The following is a 24956-nucleotide window of genomic DNA, read 5'->3' as shown; positions in this document are numbered from 1 at the left end:
CTCTCGAACATCGCTATTAAAGGATTCATATAATGAACTTATTTGATTAAAATTTCAGAACTTTTTTAAAGAACTTTAAAAAGTTGTAAATATTTGATTAAATTAAATTTCAAATTCGTTATGAAAAAGACTGATTAAAAAATTTGATATATCCATGTTCATTCGTAAAATGTTAGTATTTAATTTTTCTTTTTTTTTTATAAAGTCTTAAAATTTTTATAAGATATTTGAAATCCTTTCGTTGTGATAATATCTGTAAACAAACCAACTCAAGACCGTCATTTTATATAGCTTGGTTCTTTTCTTAAATCTTAAAATTTATCATATACGGTTTTATAGATTTCAGGTTCAGATTATTAATTTCAAGTAAGGGTATTTTTAATTGATATTTTTGTCAATAACTAATTGTGACCAGGGCTGGGGGCATGTGATGTCTTACTTGGTTCACCGTGATAAAGATGGAAATTAGGATCCTTAAGGTTCTAATTTTAACTCAACTGTTTCTACTAGTAACTGAGCTGAATATTTATACCAGGGCTGGGGACACATACATAGTGTCTCAGCGTGCTCTTTCCGTTAATGCTAAGATTGGGGTCTTACTTGGTTTACCGTGATAAAGATGGAAATGAGGATCCTTAAAGTTCTAATTTTAACTCAACTGTTTCTACTTCTTACTAAACTGAATATTTATACCAGGGCTGGGGACACATACATAGTGTCTTAGCGAGCTCTTTCCGTTATTGCTAAGATTGGGGTCTTACTTGGTTCACCGTGATAAAGATGGAAATGAGGATCCTTAAAGTTCTAATTTTAACTCAACTGTTTCTACTAGTAACTGAGCTGAATATTTATACCAGGGCTGGGGACACATACATAGTGTCTCAGCGTGCTCTTTCCGTTAATGCTAAGATTGGGATTTGGAAAGTGCATTCTCTACTTGTAGACTGTCTGCAGCAATGGACGCCGTCGCTGATCGATGGGCTTGTAGGCGTGTTGATAGACGCTGGCGAGACGCCAATGCTCCGGATAGCCCCCTTGACCCGCACCGCCGCCCTGGCTACGAAATGGCGGCACCAGCGTATCAATGTCATAGTTCTTCTTGGCGTACGGCTGTCGGGGGCGTGGCACGACCAGGACACGACCCGCAGCGCCGGCTGAGCCGCCCCCGCAACCCGTTGAGATGCCCACAAAGTCACCAGAGGCATTTAGTTTTGGGACTCCGGCACGAAAAGCCGCCTTGCTGGTCAGACAATGACTATGACCATGTCCATGATCATGGGCAGTTGGACAGCATTTGGGAGCGGGCGCCACTTTGTGACAGAGTCGCCGGGCGGGACGACGCAGCAGCTGATCCCGTTTGCAGACAGGACCGGTGGCATGGTGGCAGCCATGCGAGGATTCTCTATGACAGTTGTCCGTGTCGGGTCCCAAGTATTTCTCGCGCAGCGCCTGATAAGCCTTATCACCCAGCATGGGCGTGGATTGATATTGTTTGGCCAGACGATTTACGGGCAGACCGAAGCTAACTCCGCCTTCAGCCCCATCTCCGCCTCCAGCTCCGCCCAGTCTTCCCAGAACTGGCGCACGCCGGCAATGCGAGGCACTGGAATCTCTGGAGACGCTACGCGCTCTCATCGCAGCTGGCGGCGAATAGTCACAGGCACAGTTCTCCTCCCGCCCCACGGCGCGTCCCGCAAAGTCCGTCTTCCGCCGCAAAATATCCTTGTCAAAGAAATCCGGTTCACCCAAGGTGCTGGTAAAGACACCCGCCGAACGTCCCAACTCTCCATTGGATTGATGCTCCTCCCGTGGGGTTTTCACACAAGTAAAGACTGCCGGCCCGGCGGAATCATTGGAGCCATCGATGTGCCGCGCCAGACGCGGTTCGTCGGCGGGATTCGCCGGCTTAAAGTCCCAACCGATGGCCAGATCCATGGCACCCATTTTCTTGCTGGGCGCCGAGCCAATGCCACGAAAATTGTCGCCACCTCCAAAGGCCTTGGGCAGTACACCGGCACCAGTTTTCGGACGGAACACCTTCATCTTGGTGCAGTGCGTCGGTCCGGCGTTGTGGGTCTTCACACCCACACCCGTTGCAATGGGATCAATGTCGAGGGAGAGTCCTCCATGTCCTCCAGTGATTTGTGCCTTGCGAAATGCCAAATCCGCCACACAATCCGGCAACGGTTGATGATCGAGATTGTCCTGATGCATCCGCTTGGCCAGCTCAAAGTTGGCATAGGCGGGCACCACGGGAGAGGGACAACGTTCGTTTGGCTTCTCCGTGATCGAGTGCAGCGGCATTTTCTTGAGAAGATCCGGTTCTCCTCCGGCTCCTAGTGCTCCTACCGTTCCGCCAGTGACTATGGGCAATGAGATGAGATCCTTGCCGGGTGAAAATTCAAACTCGGAAATGTCCAAGCTGTTGGTATTGTTCAATTGTCCCGTGTACTTGGCCTGAGCTGCCGCCAAGGCCGGAAATTGTCGTCCTGCCGCCGAGTTAATCTAAAGTTATTATTTAAAAAAAAAAATATCACTTTTAATAATAAAATATTGTTTTAATTTAACAAAAACTATAGATAGTATCAATAGGCTTGACTTCCTTTCGGTTCAGATATCAGTACCGAATGAGATTTACACATAAACACTCGAATTCTATAAAACTTAAATGTAGAATGTATTCAGAAGTCAAAACATGAGGAAAATGACATTTCGTTTGAAAATCGGTTCAGTTTTGATAAAGTTATGACTGTTTAAAGTTGTTCAGATTTTGTATATATCCACCTTACAAGCCCAAATTTTTGTTAAATTTCACATGATTTTCTACAAAAAATGGAAAAGTCTCAGAATCAAGTTTAAAGTGTTGTTTTATACTAATTAAGATATAAGAAATCGATTAAAAGTGAAAACTTGGGATTTAAAATTTTAAAATTTCAAAGGGGGGACCCTTAGCATCAAACCCATGATCTAGAATCTAGATTCTAGATAAAAATAATTTATTTTACAAAATTATTTAAATTGTATGCAGAATGAATTTAGAGATCAAACCATGATCAAAATGACATTCCGTTTAAAAATCGGTCTAGTTTTAACAAATCTATGAAAGTTTGAAGTTGGTCGAACCTTTGACCTAGCAACTTTACAAGTCAAAATTTTTGTCCGATTTAACATGATTTTTTACAGAAAAATAAAAGGTCTCAGAAACAAATTTAAAGTGTTGTTTTATACTAATTATGATATCAGGAGTCGATTAAAAGTAAAAACTTGAGATTTAAAATTTTCAATTTTTAAAATTCCAAAGGGGGGACCCTTAGCATCGAAGCCATGATCTGAAGAAAAATAATTTTTTTTACAAAATTTATTAAATTTGAATGCAGAATGAATTTAGAGGCCAAACCATGACCAAAATGACATTCCGTTTGAAAATCGAATACGTTTTCATAAAGTTATGACAGTTTAAAATTGGTGAGTCAGTGGTTCTAGCAACTTTCCAAGTCAAAATTTTTGCTCAAATTCCCATGATTTTTTACAAAAAAATGAAAGGTTTCAGAATCAAATTTAAACGGTTAATTAATACTAATTACGATATAAGGAATCGATTAAAAGTAAAAACTTGAGATTTAAAATTTTCAATTTTAAAAATTCCAAAGGGGGGAGTCATTGCAATAAAATCAAAACCAGAATCCACATTGAAATTTTTTTTAACACATTAACTAGTTTCGCTTAATGGGTTCCGTAGTGATTCCGGGACTATTCCCTGGGCACAATTATATCGATATTGATATTATCAAAAGAGAAATATCGATTATAAACATATCATCACCAAAAAATCGATCGATAAAACAATATATTTTTATGAATAATCTTACCCGTGTCGGCTCCGCCGGAGAGTTGTCACTCAGATATAGACGATTTAGTGGCAACTCCCGTTCCAGGACATGTTGACGATCTCGCTTCTGGTCCAACAACTGTTGATGCGAGGGCAGACGATATTCCGGTTCGGTAAGATCTCCGGGTGTATAGCTCAAGTCCGGCAATTTGTAGTTTCCAGTGCTTGCCACAGCTGCTTGCGACATGGTTGCCAAGTGTTTTGATTTTTAGTCACACAATAGTTCTCTAATTTATGCATGTGGAATGAATTCAAGATGCGGCTCAAGATGAAAGATGATCGATGAGGGTGAGACTTGAGATTATTTGTTGATAGGGTGCTCTGTGGTCGGTGCTAGGTAAGAATTACGGTTTCTAGAATTAAGCTAAGTGAAATTGGTAAAAAGCACTAGGATGATTCAATTTGCTCTGCTAAAGGTTCTTCAGTTGTACCCCTACATCAAATTGATAGTGCAGCCCTGAGATGCCTCTAGTAAGCGCCTACAGCTGCTTTTCTGTGCTTTTTTCAAGGTTTTCTAAAAGCAACACTACTCCGAAAAAAAAGACCAACTTCTAAAATCAAGAACATTCATCTTAAATATTTTCTTCTTTTAGTAGGAACAATTTAAAGACCATATTACTAATACTAGGAATATTAATCTAAGAAATCAAAGTTCTTGATGAAAAAATAAAAATCTTAAATTGTTAGGAAAGTATAAATATGTACTATGTACTCGACGCAATTTTTAGACAAAAATTCTAAGTTATGAGTCCAAAATCTTGATTTTACAATATTTTTTTTAATCAGTGTAATCTTAAAGGTAGTGCTTTGCGTCTTGAAGGTCCGGGACATTTCCAAGGAGTAACCCAGGAGGATAATTGGTTGTTAGGTACCCTTCCTTTAGAAGTTCTTTACCTAAGGACCCATAGGACACATATATTCTTGATCTGTTCTGAAATTTTCGTCACTATTGGATAACAAACTTAAAAACCTTTTTAAGAAATCTAAATCTAAAAAAACTGTAGGGCAATATTGGATTATGGTTTATTTACAAAAATTGCAGATTGATTTTGGATCATTACTTCTGTTTGGACTTGGACTTGGAAGGGGCATGAGTTGGTGACTTGGCTGTAGATTTGTTTGTATCCTTGCTAGAAGTCTTGGCCTTGTTCTTCTCCGCCAAAGCGGCCGTTTGCTCCTCCAGTTGTGTGGCCGTGGCCGTGGTACGGCTGCGATTGTAATCAAAGGCCGTCACAGGACGCTTGCGAAGACGCTTTCGATTCCTCATTGAAGAGTCACCCACGCGTGGAATTAATTTCTCCTTACCCTGTGAATGGTGTTAGGGGTTGCAAGCGGGTGACAGGAGGGGTGCATGGTGTAAGTGTATATAATTACAGTGACTGTACTCACCTGGGGCAGACACTTGGTGTGCTTGCAACAGCGATGCAGCTCGTCAATGTCCAGCAATTGCTGTAATCCCTCACACTTGGTCTGACATTTGGGCTTCTCCCACAATGGATCACCCTTTTTTCCCAGCGTTGCACGCCAATCGCACTTATTTTTCTCCTGCCTCCTCTGGCAACAGCACAGATCTCTCGGATATTTCGCGTACTTGTGCTGTCCACTGAGACAGGAATTATATAAGGTGGCAAAGCTGCGTGTTATCCTCAATGGCAGATGATATGTGCCCCTATATTGTCCCAAGAAATGTCCTTCGCTGTAGAGTTAAAAAAACCATTAATAAAAAAAAAAAAAAAAAAAATATATATATATATATATATATATTCATATCCATATATATATTCATATCCATCCATATCATATCCATCCATAACTCACCGCTTTGCAGAGGGCAACAAGTGTCCGTTCTTCTCGCAGATCGGCGTCGAGTTCTTTTTCAGATTTCGTGGACGGGGAGGAAAGAAACGCTTATACTCCCAGTTGCTTAGGCTTTTGGCCCGAAAGCTGCGCTCGTACTGCAAAATGAAAGTAGAAAAAATGGCAAAAATGGTTACAATATGATATTCCCCAAAAGAATTTCCTTATGGAAAGTACCAAGCTCTCAATAAAATGGAATTACTTTAAACTAAGGCAATTTCCTCGACTTTATGAAACATTTTTTGACAGTTTTATGTTACATATATTAAGCTGAAAAGTTTTTAAAATAATATTATAAAAATTTTGAAGCCAAGGTGCTTAAAATAATAATTTTATAAATGCAGGAAGAAATCTCAAAAAATTTCTAATATCTGACCTGGAATAATATTTTTTAAAACTGCTTATAAGAAAAAAAAGAGGAATTTGTTCATTTAGTGCAATGATTAATGTCGTTTTAAGAGCACTTGATGTTGTTTGACAGTGTAGCTGGAGTCAGTTTAAGGTTAAGCTAGGTGGACAGTCAGCCACCTGTTTCAATTGTGGACCAGGAAAGCCCAGTAAAGAAGCTAAAGCCGTTATTTATGGGCGCTAAGCAAACCAATTGATAAAACGAGAAACCAAAGCGAAGCGAGAAGGGACGCAAGACGACGAGATGAAATGAACCATACCGAATCCACCCCTTGGAGCCGAAGCAACCCCTCTATCTCTGAAGGTCGAGAGTAGTTTTTGGGCGTGCAACGATTACACGGCGTAATTGTAATCTCTGTGTTGCAACATGTGTAAAAAAGCATTTTGTCTAATGCCACTTAATGCCCCTGTTTGTGTTTGCCTTTTTAAAGGACAAACCTATAAAAAAGTAAGCGATATCATGAGATATACGAAAGATTGAATACCCTAGGAAATTGTTTATTATAAGCAGTAGAGGAAATTAAAAAATCAGCTTGGTATTATAACATCTTTTGTTAATTATAATTATGACAACAAATTTTTTTTTAATATTGAGCATTTTTCATTATTATGAAATTTTCATATTCAAAAATTATGCTTATGCGATCTATTATTTTTTATGATATACTATTACAATGCGACTAATACAACAATCTAAAGTATCTATAGAAAATTTCAGTCACATAGCATTTTCAATAGCCGAGTTCACATAGGTAGAAACAACTAAAATGGAAAAGAGACGGTAGAAAAGTGAGTTCTATAAAGTATATTAGACTACAACTGTCTCATTTACTCTTGACAACATTTCTGTGTAACTCACATACCCCATTTCATGATTGCTATAGGGTATTAAACAGGAACTGCGAATTGCTGGCAGACGTTAAGTCCTTGGTCCTTGCTCTTAGCCAGGATCAAAGTCATGTGCAATCATTTATCAGAGTAGCTGCTGCAGCTGTTGCCTACCCCCTCCCTCTTCCCCCTTCCCATCATAACTGCTCCACGGCTGCAACTTGGCGCCAAAAACGTTTTCTTTGGAGTCGCTTCCCACGCAATTTTGTCAAAGTTTCAATTAAAACCCGGACTACAAAATAAATGCAAATTGCGGCGGGTAATACAATACTACCAGTCACGCCCACACGCCCACAAGCACGTGGCAAGTTGTCAACACTTGATTGAAGATTGAACAGAAGCAGGAGGAGGAGGCGTTGGGCGGGGGGCGTGGCTTGATTGAGTGCGTGCGAACCAAGCGAACGTAACAAAAAAGATGCGACTGCAAAGCAGATGCTACACAGAGAGAGAGAGAGAGTAGAAGGGAGAGTGGGTGATAGTAGCAGTTGGGGGTGGTGGGGGGTGAGGTGTGTAGTTAAGCAGCGTTGCTATTGTAATTAAATTTGCACGGCAATTACACAACACTGCAAAAGTGTGAAGCATGTGAGGTTAAGTTGATCGATGCGAGGGTTTCTTTTATACTTTTTTTCCTGCGCATTTAGACGAGGCGTAAAATACAAATTGATTTTAAACTCAATTAGCAACAATGCCGCAAAGGCGTCCAACTGTTAGATGCAACCAACAACAACAAAAAAGAGATAGTTGTTAACTCAATTGCCCTCCTCCTTCTACTACTTCACCACTTCACCACTACCCGCTGCTCATCACTCTCCCCTCTTTGGTTGAGGCTGCGATGATTTTGATGTCAACCCTCTGGGGTGCAATTTATCACATGGTGCGCGCGTCGACGGATTAGACAGTCAAAAAGCTAGAGGAACGCACGTGCAACACAATTTTTGGCTGGCAGTGTTGCACTTGTGTTATACTCCCCTCTCCCCACTCAGCCAACTCACCCAACTCCCACTCTCACCAGAGTCTACACTCTCAGTACATCCCATACACACACACACTGATTCTTATGCCAGTGTCAGCTGTCTCACCTCACACTCACAGTCACACTGTGGTCCAGTGGCTGCTCTCTCACCACATCTCACACTCACTCACACTGCTGTCCAGTCTGGCGTCTTTTTCACTTAAGCTAATTTCACGCACTAGCAACAACTTAGTTTCATCGCTTTTCCTTTGCTTTTCCAATCAAATTTTCCGGTCCGAACAGCTGTCAATTTGTTCAATTGCAATTGAAATGCCATTAAATGCAATACATTGATGCTGAGGGTTTTCAATCAGCAACAACAACAAAAAAAAAACACAACAACAACAACACTTTGTTCAGCGAAAGAGATTGCTAGAAATTCCGTTAGATATACATATGCACGTTATCGTTTGCATACAGCAAATGAAAAATATCAAAATAACTATAAACTGAGTTGCGTGGCAATTTGCGAGGGACGATCGAAGATGGGAAGGGTTGGGGGGATAACGTTACCTATCGTTACCAAGTAAATAAACTTTACTGTCGCTATTTGGCAACATTTACTCGCAAATGTATGCTACACTTGCAAGCGAGAGCAAGACAGAGAAAGAGAGAGAGAAAAACACATACATGCATATGTAGGTGACAAGCACGAAACACTGGAAGGAGGAGTAGGAGTAATGCGAACTGGAACGGAAACGGGAATAAGCAAAGAGCTGCGTAACTAAGAAGCACATTTGACAGGCGACAAATGCGTCAGTGGCACAATTACTAGAATCCTTAAACACATAAAGGTTATATAGAAAACATATATAGAAATTATATAGAGGTTTTTATCTATGCCACTAAATATTTATGACTGGCGACAAAAATGTCAGTAAAACAATTACTAGAACTCTCTGCACACAAAGGATATACTGAAAAAAAATAAAGTTATATAAAGGTCCTTAGCTGGCAACAAAATTTTCAAAAATACAAAATAAAAAAAAAATACATAAAAGACATGCATTCAAGAAACAAATAAATATTTTAGTAAAATCAGTAAAGAATTTGAAGTACATATTTTAGGACCTGCATTCGTTGTCGCCTGTTTTTGTTTACTTTTATTACCCCGTAATTTAAATGTCTAAAAGGGTTTAATAAATTTGTCCTTTGAATTAATTAATATTTGAATTCGTTGTCATGTTGAATTTGTAGTTTTGGTATTTTTGAATTTTTTACTATTAATATCATTAATTAATTAATTTAATTGTTTTACAGGGTCCCTCAAAGTCGATTTTGCTCGACTTTATCCTTTCCTACTAGCTTTTAATAGAACGTAAAATAGTAGCACTCAGAGAATGTCAGAGAAAGGGATGGAGACAAAGACAGAGACAAGTAGAGCATTCAGGTTGTCGGAATTTTGACTGTTTGTTGTGATGGTTTTTCGTACCACAGATTGGGGCCAACTTTTGGGGGGTTGGGGGTTGCCAAGCTGTTTGTTGTTCTTGTGTACGTATGCCAAACTAAAATCCTTTAAATATGTAGATATATGGGGTATATGCAAGGAATTTTCCCAAAAAACTTAGAATACAACATAAACTTACTTCTACCATCTTTTAAGTAGGGTATAGAATAGTCGAGCTAATAATTTTGCCAATTAATTGTGATATTTTTAGTCCGTACCAAGCGGAAAATAGACAAAAACCTCAATGGCATCTGCAATTGGTTCTGTGCTCCGGTTAAAGGCTTCACAAAAAATCACTTCTTAAAAAGAAAAAAATATTTTGCCAAAATTTCAAAATCAATTGATGAATTTCGGATAATTTTTCCTCTGCCAATATAGGCCATTAGCCGGAGCAAAAGTGTATTTCTATTTCTTACCTGCATTGCGCTAAAATTAAACGACATTTTGTTCCTGAATTTTGAATTTTTTTTGTGGAATGTGAGCCTAAAATAAATAGAAATACTTTGTTTTCGAACTTTGTAAATTTTGCATGAATTTTGAGAAATGCTAGACAAACAAATGCCACTTGGATGCATAAAGCTTGTGACTTTCTAGGGTATGAGGGGGCAGTGGGCGTGGCCTTGCGCACAGCAGCCAAAGAACGAGGTATACAAATATAAATACATATACATGTATCTGTAAGCAAGGGGGAACGGGAGCCAAGGGGCGGGGTCGTACCTTGGGCGGGGTTTCAAAGTTGTGGCGCAGCTGGCGCTTTGTTGGCAGACGGAAAAGCAAATGGAAAACTTGATAACGACAGCTGAGCACCAAAAGCCCAGAGAATAACAAATAAAAATGTGAAACGAAAGTAGGCTCGACTTGCAGATACTCTGTATAGCTAAGGAGAACTTTCATTATATATGTAAGTATGCAATTTTGTAATTTTAAATAAAAGTATAATGAACATTTTTTTGTTTGAGAATATAATTTACTTTCTTACATTATTGTTTCAATAGTATGAGATATTTATAATTTTAGTATACAAAGCCTTGGCATAGATATAGTACAAGCTACATACAAAATTTTCCAGCAATAGCTTTTATAGATCTTGAGTTATGGGTAGAAGAGCAAAAGGACTGATAAAATTACTGAAAATGCATTTGTTTTGGTCTTGTTTTGATGACTGGGCAAAAGATATTATTAACTTAAAAATAGTATGCCTAAAAATATATAATATGAAAGCTACTATACTTACCAAATAAGCTTGCTACGACTTTATAGATCTTGAAGTATAGGTAATAGAAGAGCAGAATTTCTAAATCGATTTATATACGGTAAAATTACATTATTATCTCTCTTGTACGATCTAAGAAAGAACGATAGAAAGAAGAGCAGAACTATAAGATAAATTTTTGAAGGAAACTAAGATTGGTTTCGTTTTTGTTTAAAATAACATGATCAGATTTATATAATATATAAGAGAAACTACAAATCATATTTAGCAGCTATAACTCTTATAGTTCCTGAGATGAGAATGATCGACTATGAGATAGTTTAAGAACCCTGGTTTTGGTCTAGTTTCGATGGCTGGGTAAAAAATATGTAATTTAATTCAATTTACACATATAAAGCTAGATACATACCAAATTTGGTAGCTATAACTCTTCTAGATCCCGAGTTATAGGCGAAATAATGGTAGAATTATTATATCCATTGTTATATTTGACTAAAGTGATTTGTCAAGTTTCTCTGTAGAGAAAGTAGAACGGTAGGAAGTAAAAAAAAAACTCACGTTGATGTCTGTACAATATATACATATATTATATATTTATTTCTGGACTTTCGATATAAACAAATATCACGTATTAGATGCTAACAAAAAAAATTGATTATTACCTTAAACTAGTTATATGTATAGACTAACAAGATATGTTATTCACCAATGCCACGCTTAACGGCCTATAAAACAAATTTCTTAATTTTGACGAATTTTTTTTTTTAATAGCTATTTTTATGAGGCCATTAAGTGTATTATGGAGTTAAAAACTGTTGGCCTTTAAAAGGACGCTAAACGTGGCATTAGGTGTCATTTAGTTGCATTTTTCGTATTAAGTTTTGCAGGTATTTTCCGGCTAACGGCTTATATTAGAAATGCCCTAAAATTTAGTTAAATTTTGACAAAAGAGTTTTTCAGATGAAATTTCTTGTAAGGAGTTTATATGAATTGAATTCCTTTGAAAAACCGCTAAACGAAGCATTAGTTGTATTTTAATTAAAATTCTAATTTTTAGTTATAAAGCTAAGTCTCGTTTAGCGGTCTATGGTAAGATTTGGATTTTTTAAAGGTTGAAGACATTTGTTTTAGAAATAGTTATTTTTTGAGGCCGCTAATTGAATTTTTTTAGGCCTTCATGTGAATTTATATACTGAAAATGGGCGCTAACCGGGACATAGCTGTAGTTTAGTTGAATTTCCGTGAAGTTTCCTTAGTTTTGTTCGAAGTTCGGAGGAAGAGTTAGAAACATGGCGCCTGGCAACTGGCTGCAGCTGGAGGCGTTGGCGGCGTCTCAGGGTGTCTCCAGCACATGATTCAGATACGCTATATAGCAGATGGCCAGCTTGAGGATCTCGATCTTGGACAGCTTCTTATCCGGGGGCAAAGTGGGCAACAGTTTACGCAACTCGGCAAAGGAGACATTGAAGGCCTCGACACGGATGCGTTCCCGTGTCGCATGCGCCGTGCGATACTTGAGTGTGGCACGACGTCGCCGGCGTCGCTCCTCCCGTGACAGACCCACCAGCTCGGAGGGATCCAGATGGGCAATGGGCGTGGTTCGACGTCGTGGCGCTGGCGTCGGCGGTGGCGGTGGCGCCGGCTGTGCAGCTGTCTCACAAGCGATCCTCGCCTGAAATCGCTGATCCAGATCCAATGTGGTGCTGGCCGCATAATCCTCGCCAGCCACATGACCATTGGTGAGCATATTGTTGTTGGCGGTCATGTCATCATCCTGCTCCATATAGTAGCGACTCAGGGAGATGCTTTGAGGCGGCGCCGGTGCCAGATGTGTCATGTCATACACCATGATGAAGCCTCTCCAGCTGCTGCTGCTGCTGCTCCTGCTGCACTTGCTCCTAAGAGACAGAGGGGGAGAGGAGAAGACCGTAAACTTGCATTATTTATGGTTAACCAAAGGGTGCACATGTATCCCACTCCCCTAAAAAAAAGGGCTGCGACCCTTTCCTAGCCTTTCCTTTCCCTTTCCCTTCCCATTGGTCACGTGTCACGTCTTTTGTTTGCCTTTTCTATTATTTTCATTTGTTTTTATTGTGCTTATTGTATTTATTTTTATTATCAACCTTGGAGAGAGTATTATCATTTTGTCACCAAATGTGTAACACATTATAGAGGGCGTGGCATATACCATTAGTCAAGTAACGGTTTTGACTTAAGAAAATAATAGAACTATCCCAAAAGTTTTTTTTACTCGTTTAAAGAGCCATTAGCAAACTTAATTTAATAACAAAAATAAAATTAAAAAAGCAGTGAAAAACTAATATATTTTGTTTAGAAAAAAACATTTAAAAAAAAAATGCTTAAATTTATTTTTCTGGCGAAAATTCAAGTTTAAATTTCGAATTGTAATGGAACTTCTGAACTTAAGGTTCAGGTTCGAGTCTTGATTTAATTTAAAGTAAAAGTAATTTTATTTTCTGAATTGTTTTTCCACTCTTCTTGAAATTTAAAATAAAGGCTCTCGGTTTTAGAATAATTTAACTTAAGAAAATGATTTTATTATTATTTCTTACTGATAAACTAAAATTTTGGATGATAATGTATATAAAAGTAGTATGTAGAAAAGTACGAAGTATTATTTTAATTTGGAGTAGGAAGCAAGGGTATCAAATCTTCAGTGTGCTCAAAAGAATTTCTTTCTCGTTTTCTTTTGCTTATATTGTGCTTATTGTATTTATTGTTATTATTTGTTATTATTTATTCCCAACATATTTTCACACCTACACAAATAACTGAACAATCGTCACGTTTTTATTTATTGTCGCCCGCGGGATTTGTTGAAATTAAGAAAGGGGGAAAACAGGAAATAGGGGCGGGATGCGAGCCCTTTAATTTTTGATATTTGCGGTTTACATTTGATTTGATATTCATTTAATGGGCTGCACAAAATCAAAGAGTTGTTTAAAAATAGAAACACGTAATCATTATAATATGCGTTGATTTTCATTGTAGTTTTATAGTTATTCTCAGGAGACACATTCGCGTTAACTTAAAAAAAATACAAATCGTAAACCTTTTGATATTTCCCAAAGTTTACTTACAGGAAATGCAAACACTGGAAATTTATTCCGAATTAATATTTGCAATAAATGAAGCTCTGGTCGCGTAAAGCTTTGCCGACAAACTGAGTGAATGTGAGGACGTTGCAGCATCCTTTATATTGTAGATATATAAAATAGCACAAGGGTTTGCAACCCCTATATATTATGGTACAAGAGCGGCCAATGACGGCCCAGCATCCCAGCTGTACAAACACCAATCAGAAAACACAAAATGGCGCCGGTGAAATAGTAACGCCCCTTAAAAAAATATTGCATCATTGTAATCATTAAATTATTGCCAAACATAAAGTTACTCACATCTTAGTAACAAAAAATATTTACTGTATTTGAAAGCTTTTATCATTCAGCTTACGTGTATATATTAACAAAGTAGTTGTATAATTTTTAATAACAACTCAAAACTGTTTGATTATTTGCTTAGCAGAAACTCTTTAATTCTCAAAATATGGAGCTACAATTTTGAAATGTTTAAATTGCCGTTGGCAGTTGTTTTAAGCTTCGAATGTGTTTACCAGCCCGGCGAAATTTATCGATAGCACGGAAATACTTTCTATAATTCGTGATAGGAGTGTTGATATTATTAATATCTCAAAATCGTTATTTAAATTTGAATTGATACAATTATCATAATACTATCGATACCAGTCGTGTTTGCATTTCAAATTATATGCTTTTTACTCAAAGAATTGAACGGTGACAAATATAAATGTAGCTATCGTCAGAAAAATGATATATATTAATCGATATATTGGTATTTCACAAAAGACCTATTGTGTGAATGGCAAATCAGCTGTGCAGCCCGCAATTACAATTTTTACAACTATTTAAAAATCGACAAAATTCTAACAAAAAATTCTGCAACAATTTTAAAAAATTCTAGCTTCAAAATTTAAAACAAGCACAGTTTTTTTTCGATCGTACTATTTTTGGCAATTCTACTAAAATGGTACGGATTGCCGGACTGGTAATTTTTTCTGGGGACCAGCCCAATTTCGGAAATGTACTTATTTATTTAAGTACAAAAAAGCAAACCAGATAGGGAAATTTTGCAGGGTGGCAGCCTTCGCACCTGGTGGCAGCCTTCGCACCTGGTGGCAGCCCCGACGCTTTCATAACCAGAGCAGCTGGTCGGTCTCGTTTCCCAATATAATTTATTTTGTATTGATATTTTCGAAATAAAATGAACTCGTTAAGGCTATTGTCGCCACTGCAGCTGAGCCTGACTGTGACGCGCAGCTATGGCAAGCACAACAAGAAGTTCTTATACAAAGACGGCAAGAAATACGAGAACATTATATATTATCCCAGGTGAGTTGGAAAATGCAGCCGGCAATAGATATATAAATAACGAAGATTGAAATTGCAGAACAGCCGACCATCAGGATCCGCCCGTTGAGCCAGCCAAATTGTTTCGTGTGCAGCGCATTAAACCCGTAAAAGGTAATCCGTTTTGGGAGAAACGCTTACTCAAAGATCTGGGACTCGATGGAAAACAAAGCGATTTTGCAGTGGTTAAAAATATACCCGAAAATAATGCACGATTGTGGAAAATCAAGCATTTGATCAAAGTGACGCCCATTACATTTCCATACGGTGAACCAACGGCTGAGGATATTAAGCATACGATTCTTAAGGAGAATGGCGAGTGTCTGGTCACAAAGGATATTGGTCCTGTGGAAATTCGACTCGAGGCACGCGACAATTTCGATGAGCAGCCAAAGCGCTTGGACACGGAACTCTTGCGAAAGGATTCACGTCTCAAGTGGCTGAATCCTTGGTAGCATTAGGAATTCATTCATTAAGTTCGTTTTAATGTGAAAATATTGAAAATAGAAACAAAATCTGTTCATAAACTTATACACAGTGAGATGTAAAACAAAACTTATGAGAGGCTTCTCTCATTGACGACCAAAGCGACCTTCTTCTCGATCGTCTTGCAGCCGGATGTGGCAAACATGCTGTGCACTGGCTCATAAATCACAGCACTATTAACCACCGTGTTAATTTGCTCCTGTGTGGGATTAATCTTCCAGCGACGAAACTCGGCCACCACACACTGCACAATGTGCGCCTTTTCAAGCGCCAAAAATGGTATATAATGATCTATGACATGAGCTTCAATTAAATTGGTCATCTTGAGACCGCCTTCCATGTTGTAGGCGGAGACTTTAAGCATTTCCTCAAAGTCAGAGAGTCGTGTATCTTCGCGCCTTTTGCCCTTTTTCATTAGCTCGGCCAAATGATCCGAAATGCGAACTCCAGCTGTATTGGATAGAAATATAAATATTGCTTTTGTATAATCGGCGGATTTCTCATTGCCCGCGTAATCGACTAATGATGTGAGCATATCGAATACACCCATGGGCATCTTGTCCACCTCATCGAATATGAATAGAGAATATGGACAGGCTGATATGCTTTCCCGCACCTCCCGATTGATGCGTTCCTTGTACTCATGCACGCGTGCCGGATGCGAAAAGTCCGCACGTCCCAAATATCGATGCACATATTTACTCTGTATTCCCTCCTTATAGAGGGCTTGAGCGATTTGATCGGCAACGAAACTTTTGCCCGTGCCGGGTGTACCATGGAAACTCATGACAAGCGGTTTACGGGACGGACTGTTGGATTGCAGGTGGGCAACCAGAGCGGCAACAACATGTTGCTTCACCATATGCTGGCCGAACAATGTAGCCGCCAGTGATGTATCTAGTTCTGTGGAACAAACAGGCGTTACAAGCGTTACTAACATGTTTAAATCAATTAGACTTACTTGGTATATCTGCTGGTATACTGCGATCATCACAGCACTCCATAAATCGACAGATTGTTTGACTCTTGAAATAACCTAAGCCGGCTGCTCCTAAACCGACAGTGAGACCAATTGTTAAAGGCTCTAAGCAACTAACAGGCCCCAGGCAGTATATGTTAATAAAAAGAATTAAAAGTAAACATCTAAAATGCTTCGTTGGATTCTTAAAAGTCATCTTGGCCGCCCTATCTTTCACAATTACGAGGAAAGTACAATTTATTTTAGTTTTATGGAATGCAGTGCTGGCAACTTGTTTTAATAGTCATGTCGCAACAAAAGGCAAGTTGGCAGGCCTGGATCGCGTTTTTAGGCCCTTTTTCACACCAATTTCCAAAATGTATTGCAACTTCTTAAATTTTAGAGCTAGAAAAAAGAAAATGTTTGCAGAATTTTTGTGAAAATTTTGTTGAAAATTTGGATTCAATTAAATTATATTTTGTTCCACAACTTCTCTTCCTAAGGCCACCCGAACTACCAACATTCATAAAATGATCGCCTTTATTTGATCAATTTTTAAATTACAAATTTTTATTAAATTATTAATTTAATAATATAAAATTTTTAAAAACAAATAAATTGCGCGCTGTGTCCATTTTTCGCTCCGGCCGACGTGGCCTTTTGTTTTAATTGAAACATGTGGCAGCTTTGGTTCTGCAAGTGGCAGTCCTGATGTCGTACAATCGTGGCGCAATGTTCCAAATCCGATAATTCGTGTCATCGATAAATACAATAATAAACAAGCGTCGTCGTTGCAAATTTGTATTTTGCACAAAGAATTTCATTGAAAGTTGAAGCAATTAGTTAAGAACAAACACAATTAATACAATTAGAAAGAGCGACCATGGTGGAGAGCAAGCTGCTGCTGGAGACATTCCAAGAACAGGGAGGCAACAACAATGCGGCGGTGACTATTGAATCCGTGAAATCATCAATTGCCAAAATGGTTGTGAGAACCGAACGCTTTCAAGGACGCGTTCGCAAGCATATTGATGATAATTATACCGAATTTATGCCAAATCATACAACACCCGACATGTTCCTGGACAAGGCGAGTTTGCTGTGCGACGAGATCAGTGATCTGTTGTCGTCCGTGGGCAACGAAGGATTGGGAGCATTAAATGATGCTAGTGGTGAGCTGGCCAAGAGCAGTCGTGATCTGCGTGAACTGCTGATTGGATTGCGGGTCAGTGAGCATATACTGAAACTGGACGATCTGTTTCAGTGCGTAGAGGAGGCTAGGGGCAATAAGGATTGCCTTGGTGTACTCGATTTGTTGGCCAGATTGCGTTGCCTTATCTATAGCGATAATACGAGCGATACAAGCGATGGCATTCCCCAGGATGTGGAGCGCATTTTTCAATCCCTGGAATGCTACGAGTCCATCAAGGTCAAGTATCATGTCCAATCGCATCTCTTGCAACAGAATCTTCAAGAGCGGTTTGAAAGTTTGATGCAATTGGGCTGCAAATCATTTCAAACATCCAAGTGTGTAACGCTGCTGGTCAGCAAGGATGAAGCCCAGCTGCAGGACATTGTCATGGCTCTCTTTCAGGAACGCTATAATCCTTCCAAGCTATGCGCCTTTCTGCTGGAACAATGCATTGAGCCATTGATACAGAAACCCGTCTCTGTGGCTTATAATGAGAATGCCAAGGATGGCACACACATGGAGCTAACGCTATCGTATGCCATCAAGGATCAGGAGACAACATCTCAATTGTTGCGTCCCAATTATGCGGAAGTCTTTGACAACTTTCGATTGTTGCTGCAAACACTGAACAGCATCAATTGCAGTGTGAATGCCACACAACATGTATTCAGCATCATTGGGGATCACATCAAGGATCGCATGTTGGATCTGCTTGTGGAGGAGTGCCTTATTCCCGCTGTGCCCGAGACCATGGAGGAATATCAAAGATCAACGCTATGCGAAGATGTGGCACAATTTGAACATTATCTGGCCGATACATTTCTCATCAATCCAGATCAGGATTTGGCACTCAGTAAATTTATTAAACTCTTTGATACCTATTATCGCAATCGTCTCTCGGCTCGGGTTCTGGCCACAGCACGTGAGATTATACAGCGTGATCTGCAGGACATGACACTGGTGGCTGCCAGTAATCTGCCCGCCAATGTGGCCAATGATCCCTTCCTCTTTCCACGCTGCATGATCTCCAAGAGCACACTGGTAAGTTTACACCAATTGGAAACTGTTTTACACACTATAAAGGGTATATTAGGTCTGTCGTTTTGGATTGTAGCGTAACAGGCAGAAGGAGGCGTGGCAGTTTCTACAAAGTGTATATTTTATTATGATCCGCATTGTTTTATTGATATAAACACCTTGATTTCCGGTACTACAAGAGCTAGAGCCAACAAACTTGGCACATAGGCCTTTCTGCATCCCACGCAGATCATGTTAGTTTTAAATTTTGAACATACCCCCGGAATTTAATAAGAAAAAGCGCCATTTGCTTGCACTATAAGAGCTAGACACTCCAAATTGAGTGGACATATGAATTACCACTAAAGTAGTTAAGTTGGAACAGTCTTTTTGATGGTAAACCCTCTCTTTTATTATTATCAATTATTCCACTTAATCACCTCAAGATCGGATGTATACAACAGTAGTTATGACTGTTTTAAGTTTCAACTCCACCTGTAATTAAATAGAACAGTCTTTTTGATATTGAACTATCTCTTTCATTATAATAAATTATTCTACTTAATCACATCAAGGTTGAATGCTTATAGTTATAGTTATGAATGTTTTAAATTTCCCAGTTTTTAAGATACATAGAGCTGTCTTTTTAATAGCAAACATTTCTCTTTATTAATTAATTTCTCTTATATTAATTATGCTACTTAATCGCATCAAGATCAGGTGAATAAATTGGAATTTAGGACTTTTTAAGTTTTCAAGCTTCTCAATTATCTAAATATGTATAGTAATTTAATGCCACAGAAGTCGAAACCAACCGAATATCTTCCAAAAATGTGTGGAGTGTTTGTTTTTTAAATAAAGTTTGTACTAATTGAATTTGTAAATTTTAATTATATGGATTTCATTCTTTTTTTTTTTTGTAGGACTTTGGCAAGCTGATGGATCGCATACTGCGACAGCCCACAGATAATGTCGATAATGATGCGCCAGATCCGTTGAATGGTGTTATAGGTCTGCTGCTCGAGACGTACATCGATGAGGTGCCCAAGGTGCACAAGAAGCTGCTGCAAAGCATTCCACAGCAGTCGGCGCTATTTCACAACAATTGCATGTACTTGACCCACTGGGTGGCACAGCATGCCAACAAGGGCATCGATAGCTTCCCCTCTCTGTTCAAAATGCTACAAACCACCGGCACCAAATACCTGCGCGTTCAGCTAAACTATCAGGAGTCCATTCTCATGGAAATCATGAGCGGCTTTGGTGAGCATACAGAATCAAATTAGAGTCCAAAAATTTATAAAATTAACACACCGCAAGAAAATAGGTTTATCTATATATCTTCTAAAAAAATCTTTGTCCTGACTTACTGACTAATCATTGCACAGCCCAAACCATATGACCTAGGAGGCTGAAATTTGTACACAATGTAGCTGAGACGATTTGATCGTGCAATTAAGCGGCAATTTGGAAAATTCGACCTGCAAGTTGGTCAAACATGTAATGGGAAAAAATTGATAGTAATGGGATAATTGAATTTTCCACCTTTCGATTTTTTATAAACATTGCTTAAATTCAAAGTACTATATTATATAGCTTTCTTAGGAACGATCAGTAGTAAATTAGATGCAGATCTCTGCAAGGTTATTGAATCGTGGTTGTGTTCCTCTGGGTTATTAACAAAATTCCCTTTTTTTAAGTTAGCTACAGGGTATTATACTTGACTGTAAGCTTGTTAAATTGACATTGCAACTAATGTTTCTGTTTCTCTCTGCCACACAGAGTTCGACAGTCCACACACATTGGGTACGGCGCCATTGAAGCTGGTGCGTCAGTGTCTGCGTCAGCTGGAGCTGCTGAAGAATGTGTGGCAACAGGTTCTGCCGGAGAATGTCTACAACAGCAGCTTCTGTGAGCTGTTGCATCCGTTTATCAATGAGCTGGTGACGCGTGTCTTCAAGTTGCGAGACATATCGGCAACCATGGCCAGTGAGTTGAGCGATCTTATCGATGTGGTGCTGGAGAAGGCACCATTACTCTTTCACGATCCCAACGAGGTGGTTCAGGTGCGTTCCTGGCAGAAATTGCAACAGCTCAAGATGATGATGAATGCGTCGCTTAAGGAGATTACCGAGCTGTGGTGTGATGGTGCTGGTCCCTTGACAGCCAACTATCAGTCCAGTGAGATCAAGCATCTGATCCGTGCACTCTTCCAGGATACAGATCGACGTGCCAAGGCCATAACACAGATCGTTTAAACAGAATCAAATTTATAGTCTATATGCCTTTAATTTAAATACAAAAACAATTAATTCACGTCTAACTAAATGTTATGTTCTATATTATTTGAATGCTATGTCATCTCGTGCCGGGCCTGCAGCATGAGTGGACGCAGTTGCTCCAACAGCAGTCGATGATCTCGTCCATGGGTAACCGTTAAAATGCGTTGAGCCTCCTGCAAATGATGCACGGCCTGTTTATAACTACGCTCGTACAGTTGAATCTTGCCCAGCTTCAGGTGCAGCAAACCCAACAGAGGATTCCATTCGCCATGATATTTGGCAAAGCCTGGCAACAACTTTTGTCCATACTCCAGTGCATCCGACCATTTGCCCACATCGATGGCAGCCTCAAAAGCCGCATCCAATGTCTTCACATGCCACACATTCAAGGGATGCAGCAAACCCGACTGCTTAGTCAAGCAAATCTTGCACATGTCCAAATCTGCAGGAATAAAACAAGTGAGCATGTTCATAATTGATAATGGTTTTTAGACCCTGTACTTTAAAACAGGAAAGGAAGAATTTTGAGTTTAAATAAATCAAATCAATGTGAAAATGTATTCTCTGTTTTATTCTTAATAATAGGTTTCGAAATTTTTTTAATTAGATCAACAAGTAAAACATAATGGATTAAAAAAGATTTTAAATAAAAATATTTTTGTTTTTAATATACATCATGCAAAAATAGATTACCAGAGACTTTATCATTTATCCAGAGTATTTTTAATTAAGACAAAAAAATAAAATTAAATAAATAATATTCTTGATTTTAGTATACATCATTCAAAAAAAAAAAAACATTAGAGACTTTAACATTTTTCTGGATAAATGTTATATTTTATTAATATTTTTTTAGGTTCGATTTCTTAACTCTTATTTGCGTTCCCCGAAAAAACAATTTACAAGAGCAATTGGAAAGCTGTAGTCTTGAGCTTTGGCACGAATGATATATGCTATAGCGCAAGTCTGTTTTAAAATTTTCATTACGATCGGATAATAAACTAGGAAGTTATTCAATAAGTTATTCTAACAGTCGAATGTACGTAGCACTTGGGATCTACTTACAAGCCACCTCTTTCATGGAGTCCAAACTGGTCTGTGTGAGTGTCATTATCTCATTGTAAGCATCTCGCAGCTCTGTGGTCACTGGGGCATCACAATCCTGGCACTTGTCCAGCTCAAAGTTGACACTAGCATTGCAATTGGGATTGGGACAAGCGGCGGCATTCATCTGACGTGTCTCCTGGGGATCAATGCATTTGCTGCACACGCACAGGAAGTAATAATGATCCTTGAGATCCGCACGTCGTTGCTCCGGCGTATTCAATAGATCAATGTAGCTTATGTAGATCTTGGACCAATCCAAGCATGGCAAATCCTCAATGGCATGCACATGCAGTTCATTGCCCTCAAATGTGGCCACCGCATTCGGTTGACAGCTGTGATCCGTGATCGAGACGCCCAAATAAATGGCCGTGGCTATCGAATTCATCTCCGCATCCAGTACATTGAAACCATTCGTAATGAGCTGTAGAAATTTTAATTTTAATGCATCTTATGGGCAAAACTACAGTCGAGCGAGCCCGACTGTGAGTGAGACCCTTTACTTAATGTATATAAAAGCAAATAAGCCACATTTCTCCATAAAAGTTGAAGCAAATATGCATATTAAAAAAAAATTTAATTGTAAAGTTGAATATTTAGCGGTTCGAGCATAAACTATGATAAACAAAATATAAGTAATACGTAAAGTTCCCATTGTTTAAAAATTATATTATCCACATTAACTTTTTAACTCTCACTTAAATGGTGAAATTATTAAAGTTATCGGAATACGTGACCTTGTAGAAATTGCAGCATGGATTAGAGCAGTACTTACGCGTCCATAAATGCTCATCAGTTCAGTTTTGTTGGGCACTGTGCTGCTGCTGCCACTAACCGACATCATGTCCGTAAGCACAGCATGCAGCGACTCCAAGTGCTCCAAGCGTTTCGGATCATTTTTAATCTCCGCATAATCTGTGTAAAATAGATAAGAAATTTTTAAATAAAGTTCAATTTATGTTACATAAATTTTTATACTTACGCGACATTAAATCACGAAACTTGCGCGAACCGTGCTCTGTGTAATAACCGCGCTCCAAATCCCCGCCATGCTCCAGACGCAGTATAAGCCGGCAGAGCATTCGCGCCGCATCGGGCACAATTCGGGGCTGGATGCGCTTTAGGAACGGACACTCGTGTTTGTGGAGTGACCACGCCTTTTGCTGGCACTCCCGATTGCAATAGGTCACATAACGGCAATTTGAGCACTTCAACACTTTTTGAATCCTGCAACAAGTGTCAGTTATAAGCTGCATCATGGTCAAATTATAGACAAGTTGGCCTATTCACCACAGCTGCTCTCTTGGTGAAATTGCATAAAATTCCACCATGATAAGGACTCAAGCATGATACAATAATATAAGGTAGCTACATTTCAATTTTTGCTGTCTTATAACGAGGTGCCACAGGAAACAGAACCAACCGAAAATCTCCCAAATCTCTATATATTTTTGGGAGATTTTCGGTTGGTTTCGATTTCTGTGGCACCCCTGATATTGCTGAGTATGTAAGGGGACTATTAAATGTTTTGTCTCGCTCTCACGCATACAATTTCTGATTATCGTATTTTTCTTTCGCTGTCGTACTTCTATTGATGTCGCTACCTTCATTATTGTATCATGATTCCACCATGACAAGGACTCAAAGCAGAGCCTGTGCAAGATGTATTTACAATTAGGTGACTTGTTCAACACAGTCGCCCTCTTTTGAGTAAGCTATTTTGACAGTTGGGAAGCAAACTTTATGTTTGCTATCTCGTTCTAGCAACTACCTCTCTACGAGTTGAAAGAGCACGTCAAAATTATTTAAGTTACCAGTTGTCAACGAACAAGTCACCTTATTAAATACATCTTGAGCCTGTGTCACCTTGTTCATAATTTCACCATATAGTTAGTCAAGTAATTTTTGCCCATTTTTATTTTGCCACAAATTTTTTATATTATTTTTATGTTATTTATTATTTTAATTAGATACTTAAGCTTTTAGATCAAGTTTAAAAAAATTAATATTGAGATTCACTGAGTTTAACAAATTTTTAAAAGAAGTAAAACAAATACATACATCGTATGTGTCTAATTTTTCCTTGTTCAATCAATTACATGACTGACTGTATGTGTCTACTTACGCCTCCAGACAATTGTCGCAGCGCTCCAAGCGATATTTGGACTTGAGCACGTAGGTAAAGGGTTTTTCGGTGAGAATACGAGTGCCGCGCTTTATGATCATCGTTGAGGATTTGGATTTGGATAACGATGACGAAGATGATGATGGCGTTGTCATTGACGTTATCGATTCCATTGCGAACAGCGGATAACTAATAACGAAATGGGAAATGGGCACACACACCTGCTAGTTGCTTAATAATATTGCATATTTCGAATATGTGTGTCTGTCCAATTCAAAATTTGAATGTTTTTGCGGCACCTATTTCTATATTTAGCGCACGGCACAAACAAAATACAATTTACGCAAGCAAAACAAACCAATAGTTCAACATTAACAATGCTCGCACTTTGAGCTACCCTGCAATTGCTGGCAAGCTATGCTCTGCGAACAATCGATTGATATTAGCGATAGTTTTGTGCCCTATCATTTCTCAGGTTATGCAGTGCGCTATGTTCGAATATATACCCTTTCAACTACTGCTTACAGGGTAATATATATATGTATGTAACATCGCACATATATACATATTTTATTGCAAGTGCATTAGTGGCATTCCTGTTACTAGTTTGGTTAAAGAAAATCGAAGTGT

The 24956-nt window shown here is 38.8% G+C and overlaps 7 protein-coding genes across 7 annotated transcripts; 2 read left to right on the top strand and 5 right to left on the bottom strand.

The window, feature by feature from the left end:
- Positions 1-933: 933 nt before the first annotated feature.
- On the bottom strand, positions 934-4076 carry LOC117785457. The gene is made up of 2 exons (XM_034623468.1): positions 3852-4076; positions 934-2499 (listed from the first exon to the last, which is right to left on the bottom strand). Exons 1-2 carry the CDS (start codon positions 4074-4076, stop codon positions 934-936), a joined length of 1791 nt encoding a protein of 596 aa, XP_034479359.1.
- Positions 4077-4888: 812 nt separating this feature from the next.
- LOC117790428 (protein Flattop homolog) lies at positions 4889-10002 on the bottom strand. Its single transcript, XM_034629885.1, has 4 exons — positions 9918-10002; positions 5708-5844; positions 5279-5585; positions 4889-5195 (listed from the first exon to the last, which is right to left on the bottom strand). Exons 1-4 carry the CDS (start codon positions 9942-9944, stop codon positions 4947-4949), a joined length of 720 nt encoding a protein of 239 aa, XP_034485776.1. The 5' UTR covers positions 9945-10002; the 3' UTR covers positions 4889-4946.
- A 2045-nt stretch (positions 10003-12047) lies between these two features.
- LOC117793622 (helix-loop-helix protein 1) lies at positions 12048-12563 on the bottom strand. Its single transcript, XM_034633989.1, has one exon. The coding sequence runs from the start codon at positions 12561-12563 to the stop codon at positions 12048-12050; it is 516 nt and encodes a 171-aa protein (XP_034489880.1).
- A 2377-nt stretch (positions 12564-14940) lies between these two features.
- On the top strand, positions 14941-15693 carry LOC117792518 (39S ribosomal protein L30, mitochondrial). The gene is made up of 2 exons (XM_034632694.1): positions 14941-15144; positions 15203-15693. Exons 1-2 carry the CDS (start codon positions 15017-15019, stop codon positions 15615-15617), a joined length of 543 nt encoding a protein of 180 aa, XP_034488585.1. The 5' UTR covers positions 14941-15016; the 3' UTR covers positions 15618-15693.
- Positions 15627-16862, bottom strand: LOC117792508 (torsin-like protein). Its single transcript, XM_034632683.1, has 2 exons — positions 16610-16862; positions 15627-16551 (listed from the first exon to the last, which is right to left on the bottom strand). The coding sequence occupies exons 1-2, from the start codon at positions 16821-16823 to the stop codon at positions 15719-15721; spliced, it is 1047 nt and encodes a 348-aa protein (XP_034488574.1). The 5' UTR covers positions 16824-16862; the 3' UTR covers positions 15627-15718.
- Positions 16863-17345: 483 nt separating this feature from the next.
- On the top strand, positions 17346-21131 carry LOC117790321 (centromere/kinetochore protein zw10). The gene is made up of 3 exons (XM_034629742.1): positions 17346-18839; positions 19739-20078; positions 20598-21131. The coding sequence occupies exons 1-3, from the start codon at positions 17490-17492 to the stop codon at positions 21071-21073; spliced, it is 2166 nt and encodes a 721-aa protein (XP_034485633.1). The 5' UTR covers positions 17346-17489; the 3' UTR covers positions 21074-21131.
- LOC117790331 (histone-lysine N-methyltransferase SMYD3) lies at positions 20596-24688 on the bottom strand. Its single transcript, XM_034629753.1, has 5 exons — positions 24327-24688; positions 23184-23428; positions 22977-23116; positions 22163-22625; positions 20596-21539 (listed from the first exon to the last, which is right to left on the bottom strand). The coding sequence occupies exons 1-5, from the start codon at positions 24497-24499 to the stop codon at positions 21169-21171; spliced, it is 1392 nt and encodes a 463-aa protein (XP_034485644.1). The 5' UTR covers positions 24500-24688; the 3' UTR covers positions 20596-21168.
- Between the last annotated feature and the right edge of the window lie 268 nt (positions 24689-24956).

This window comes from Drosophila innubila, chromosome X (genome assembly GCF_004354385.1).
Source record: "Drosophila innubila isolate TH190305 chromosome X, UK_Dinn_1.0, whole genome shotgun sequence".
NCBI lineage: Eukaryota > Metazoa > Arthropoda > Insecta > Diptera > Drosophilidae > Drosophila > Drosophila innubila.
Note: the sequence above shows the minus strand (reverse complement) of the source record. Positions and strands in the feature narration are given on the sequence as shown.

What these genes read in the sequence shown, in the direction of transcription:
- LOC117790428 (XM_034629885.1), bottom strand. Translation starts at nt 9,944, where the DNA reads ATGTCGTTTAATTTTAGCGCAATGCAG. An exon ending in TTAATTTTAGCGCAATGCAG is followed by an intron (nt 5,845 to 9,917) that starts GTAAGAAATAGA and finishes TTCATTTTGCAG; the next exon opens with TACGAGCGCAGCTTTCGGGC. An exon ending in ACACCAAGTGTCTGCCCCAG is followed by an intron (nt 5,196 to 5,278) that starts GTGAGTACAGTC and finishes CACCATTCACAG; the next exon opens with GGTAAGGAGAAATTAATTCC.
- LOC117785457 (XM_034623468.1), bottom strand. Translation starts at nt 4,076, where the DNA reads ATGTCGCAAGCAGCTGTGGCAAGCACTGGAAACTACAAATTGCCGGAC. An exon ending in GGGTAAGATTATTCATAAAA is followed by an intron (nt 2,500 to 3,851) that starts ATATATTGTTTT and finishes CTTTAGATTAAC; the next exon opens with TCGGCGGCAGGACGACAATT.
- LOC117792518 (XM_034632694.1), top strand. Translation starts at nt 15,017, where the DNA reads ATGAACTCGTTAAGGCTATTGTCGCCACTGCAGCTGAGCCTGACTGTG. An exon ending in AACATTATATATTATCCCAG is followed by an intron (nt 15,145 to 15,202) that starts GTGAGTTGGAAA and finishes TTGAAATTGCAG; the next exon opens with AACAGCCGACCATCAGGATC.
- LOC117793622 (XM_034633989.1), bottom strand. Translation starts at nt 12,563, where the DNA reads ATGGTGTATGACATGACACATCTGGCACCGGCGCCGCCTCAAAGCATC.
- LOC117790331 (XM_034629753.1), bottom strand. Translation starts at nt 24,499, where the DNA reads ATGGAATCGATAACGTCAATGACAACGCCATCATCATCTTCGTCATCG. An exon ending in TGCGACAATTGTCTGGAGGC is followed by an intron (nt 23,429 to 24,326) that starts GTAAGTAGACAC and finishes CACTTGTTGCAG; the next exon opens with GATTCAAAAAGTGTTGAAGT. An exon ending in TGATGAGCATTTATGGACGC is followed by an intron (nt 22,626 to 22,976) that starts GTAAGTACTGCT and finishes AAATTTCTACAG; the next exon opens with CTCATTACGAATGGTTTCAA.
- LOC117790321 (XM_034629742.1), top strand. Translation starts at nt 17,490, where the DNA reads ATGGTGGAGAGCAAGCTGCTGCTGGAGACATTCCAAGAACAGGGAGGC. An exon ending in TGATCTCCAAGAGCACACTG is followed by an intron (nt 18,840 to 19,738) that starts GTAAGTTTACAC and finishes TTTTTTTTGTAG; the next exon opens with GACTTTGGCAAGCTGATGGA. An exon ending in GGAAATCATGAGCGGCTTTG is followed by an intron (nt 20,079 to 20,597) that starts GTGAGCATACAG and finishes TCTGCCACACAG; the next exon opens with AGTTCGACAGTCCACACACA.
- LOC117792508 (XM_034632683.1), bottom strand. Translation starts at nt 16,823, where the DNA reads ATGACTTTTAAGAATCCAACGAAGCATTTTAGATGTTTACTTTTAATT. An exon ending in TATACCAGCAGATATACCAA is followed by an intron (nt 16,552 to 16,609) that starts GTAAGTCTAATT and finishes TTTGTTCCACAG; the next exon opens with AACTAGATACATCACTGGCG.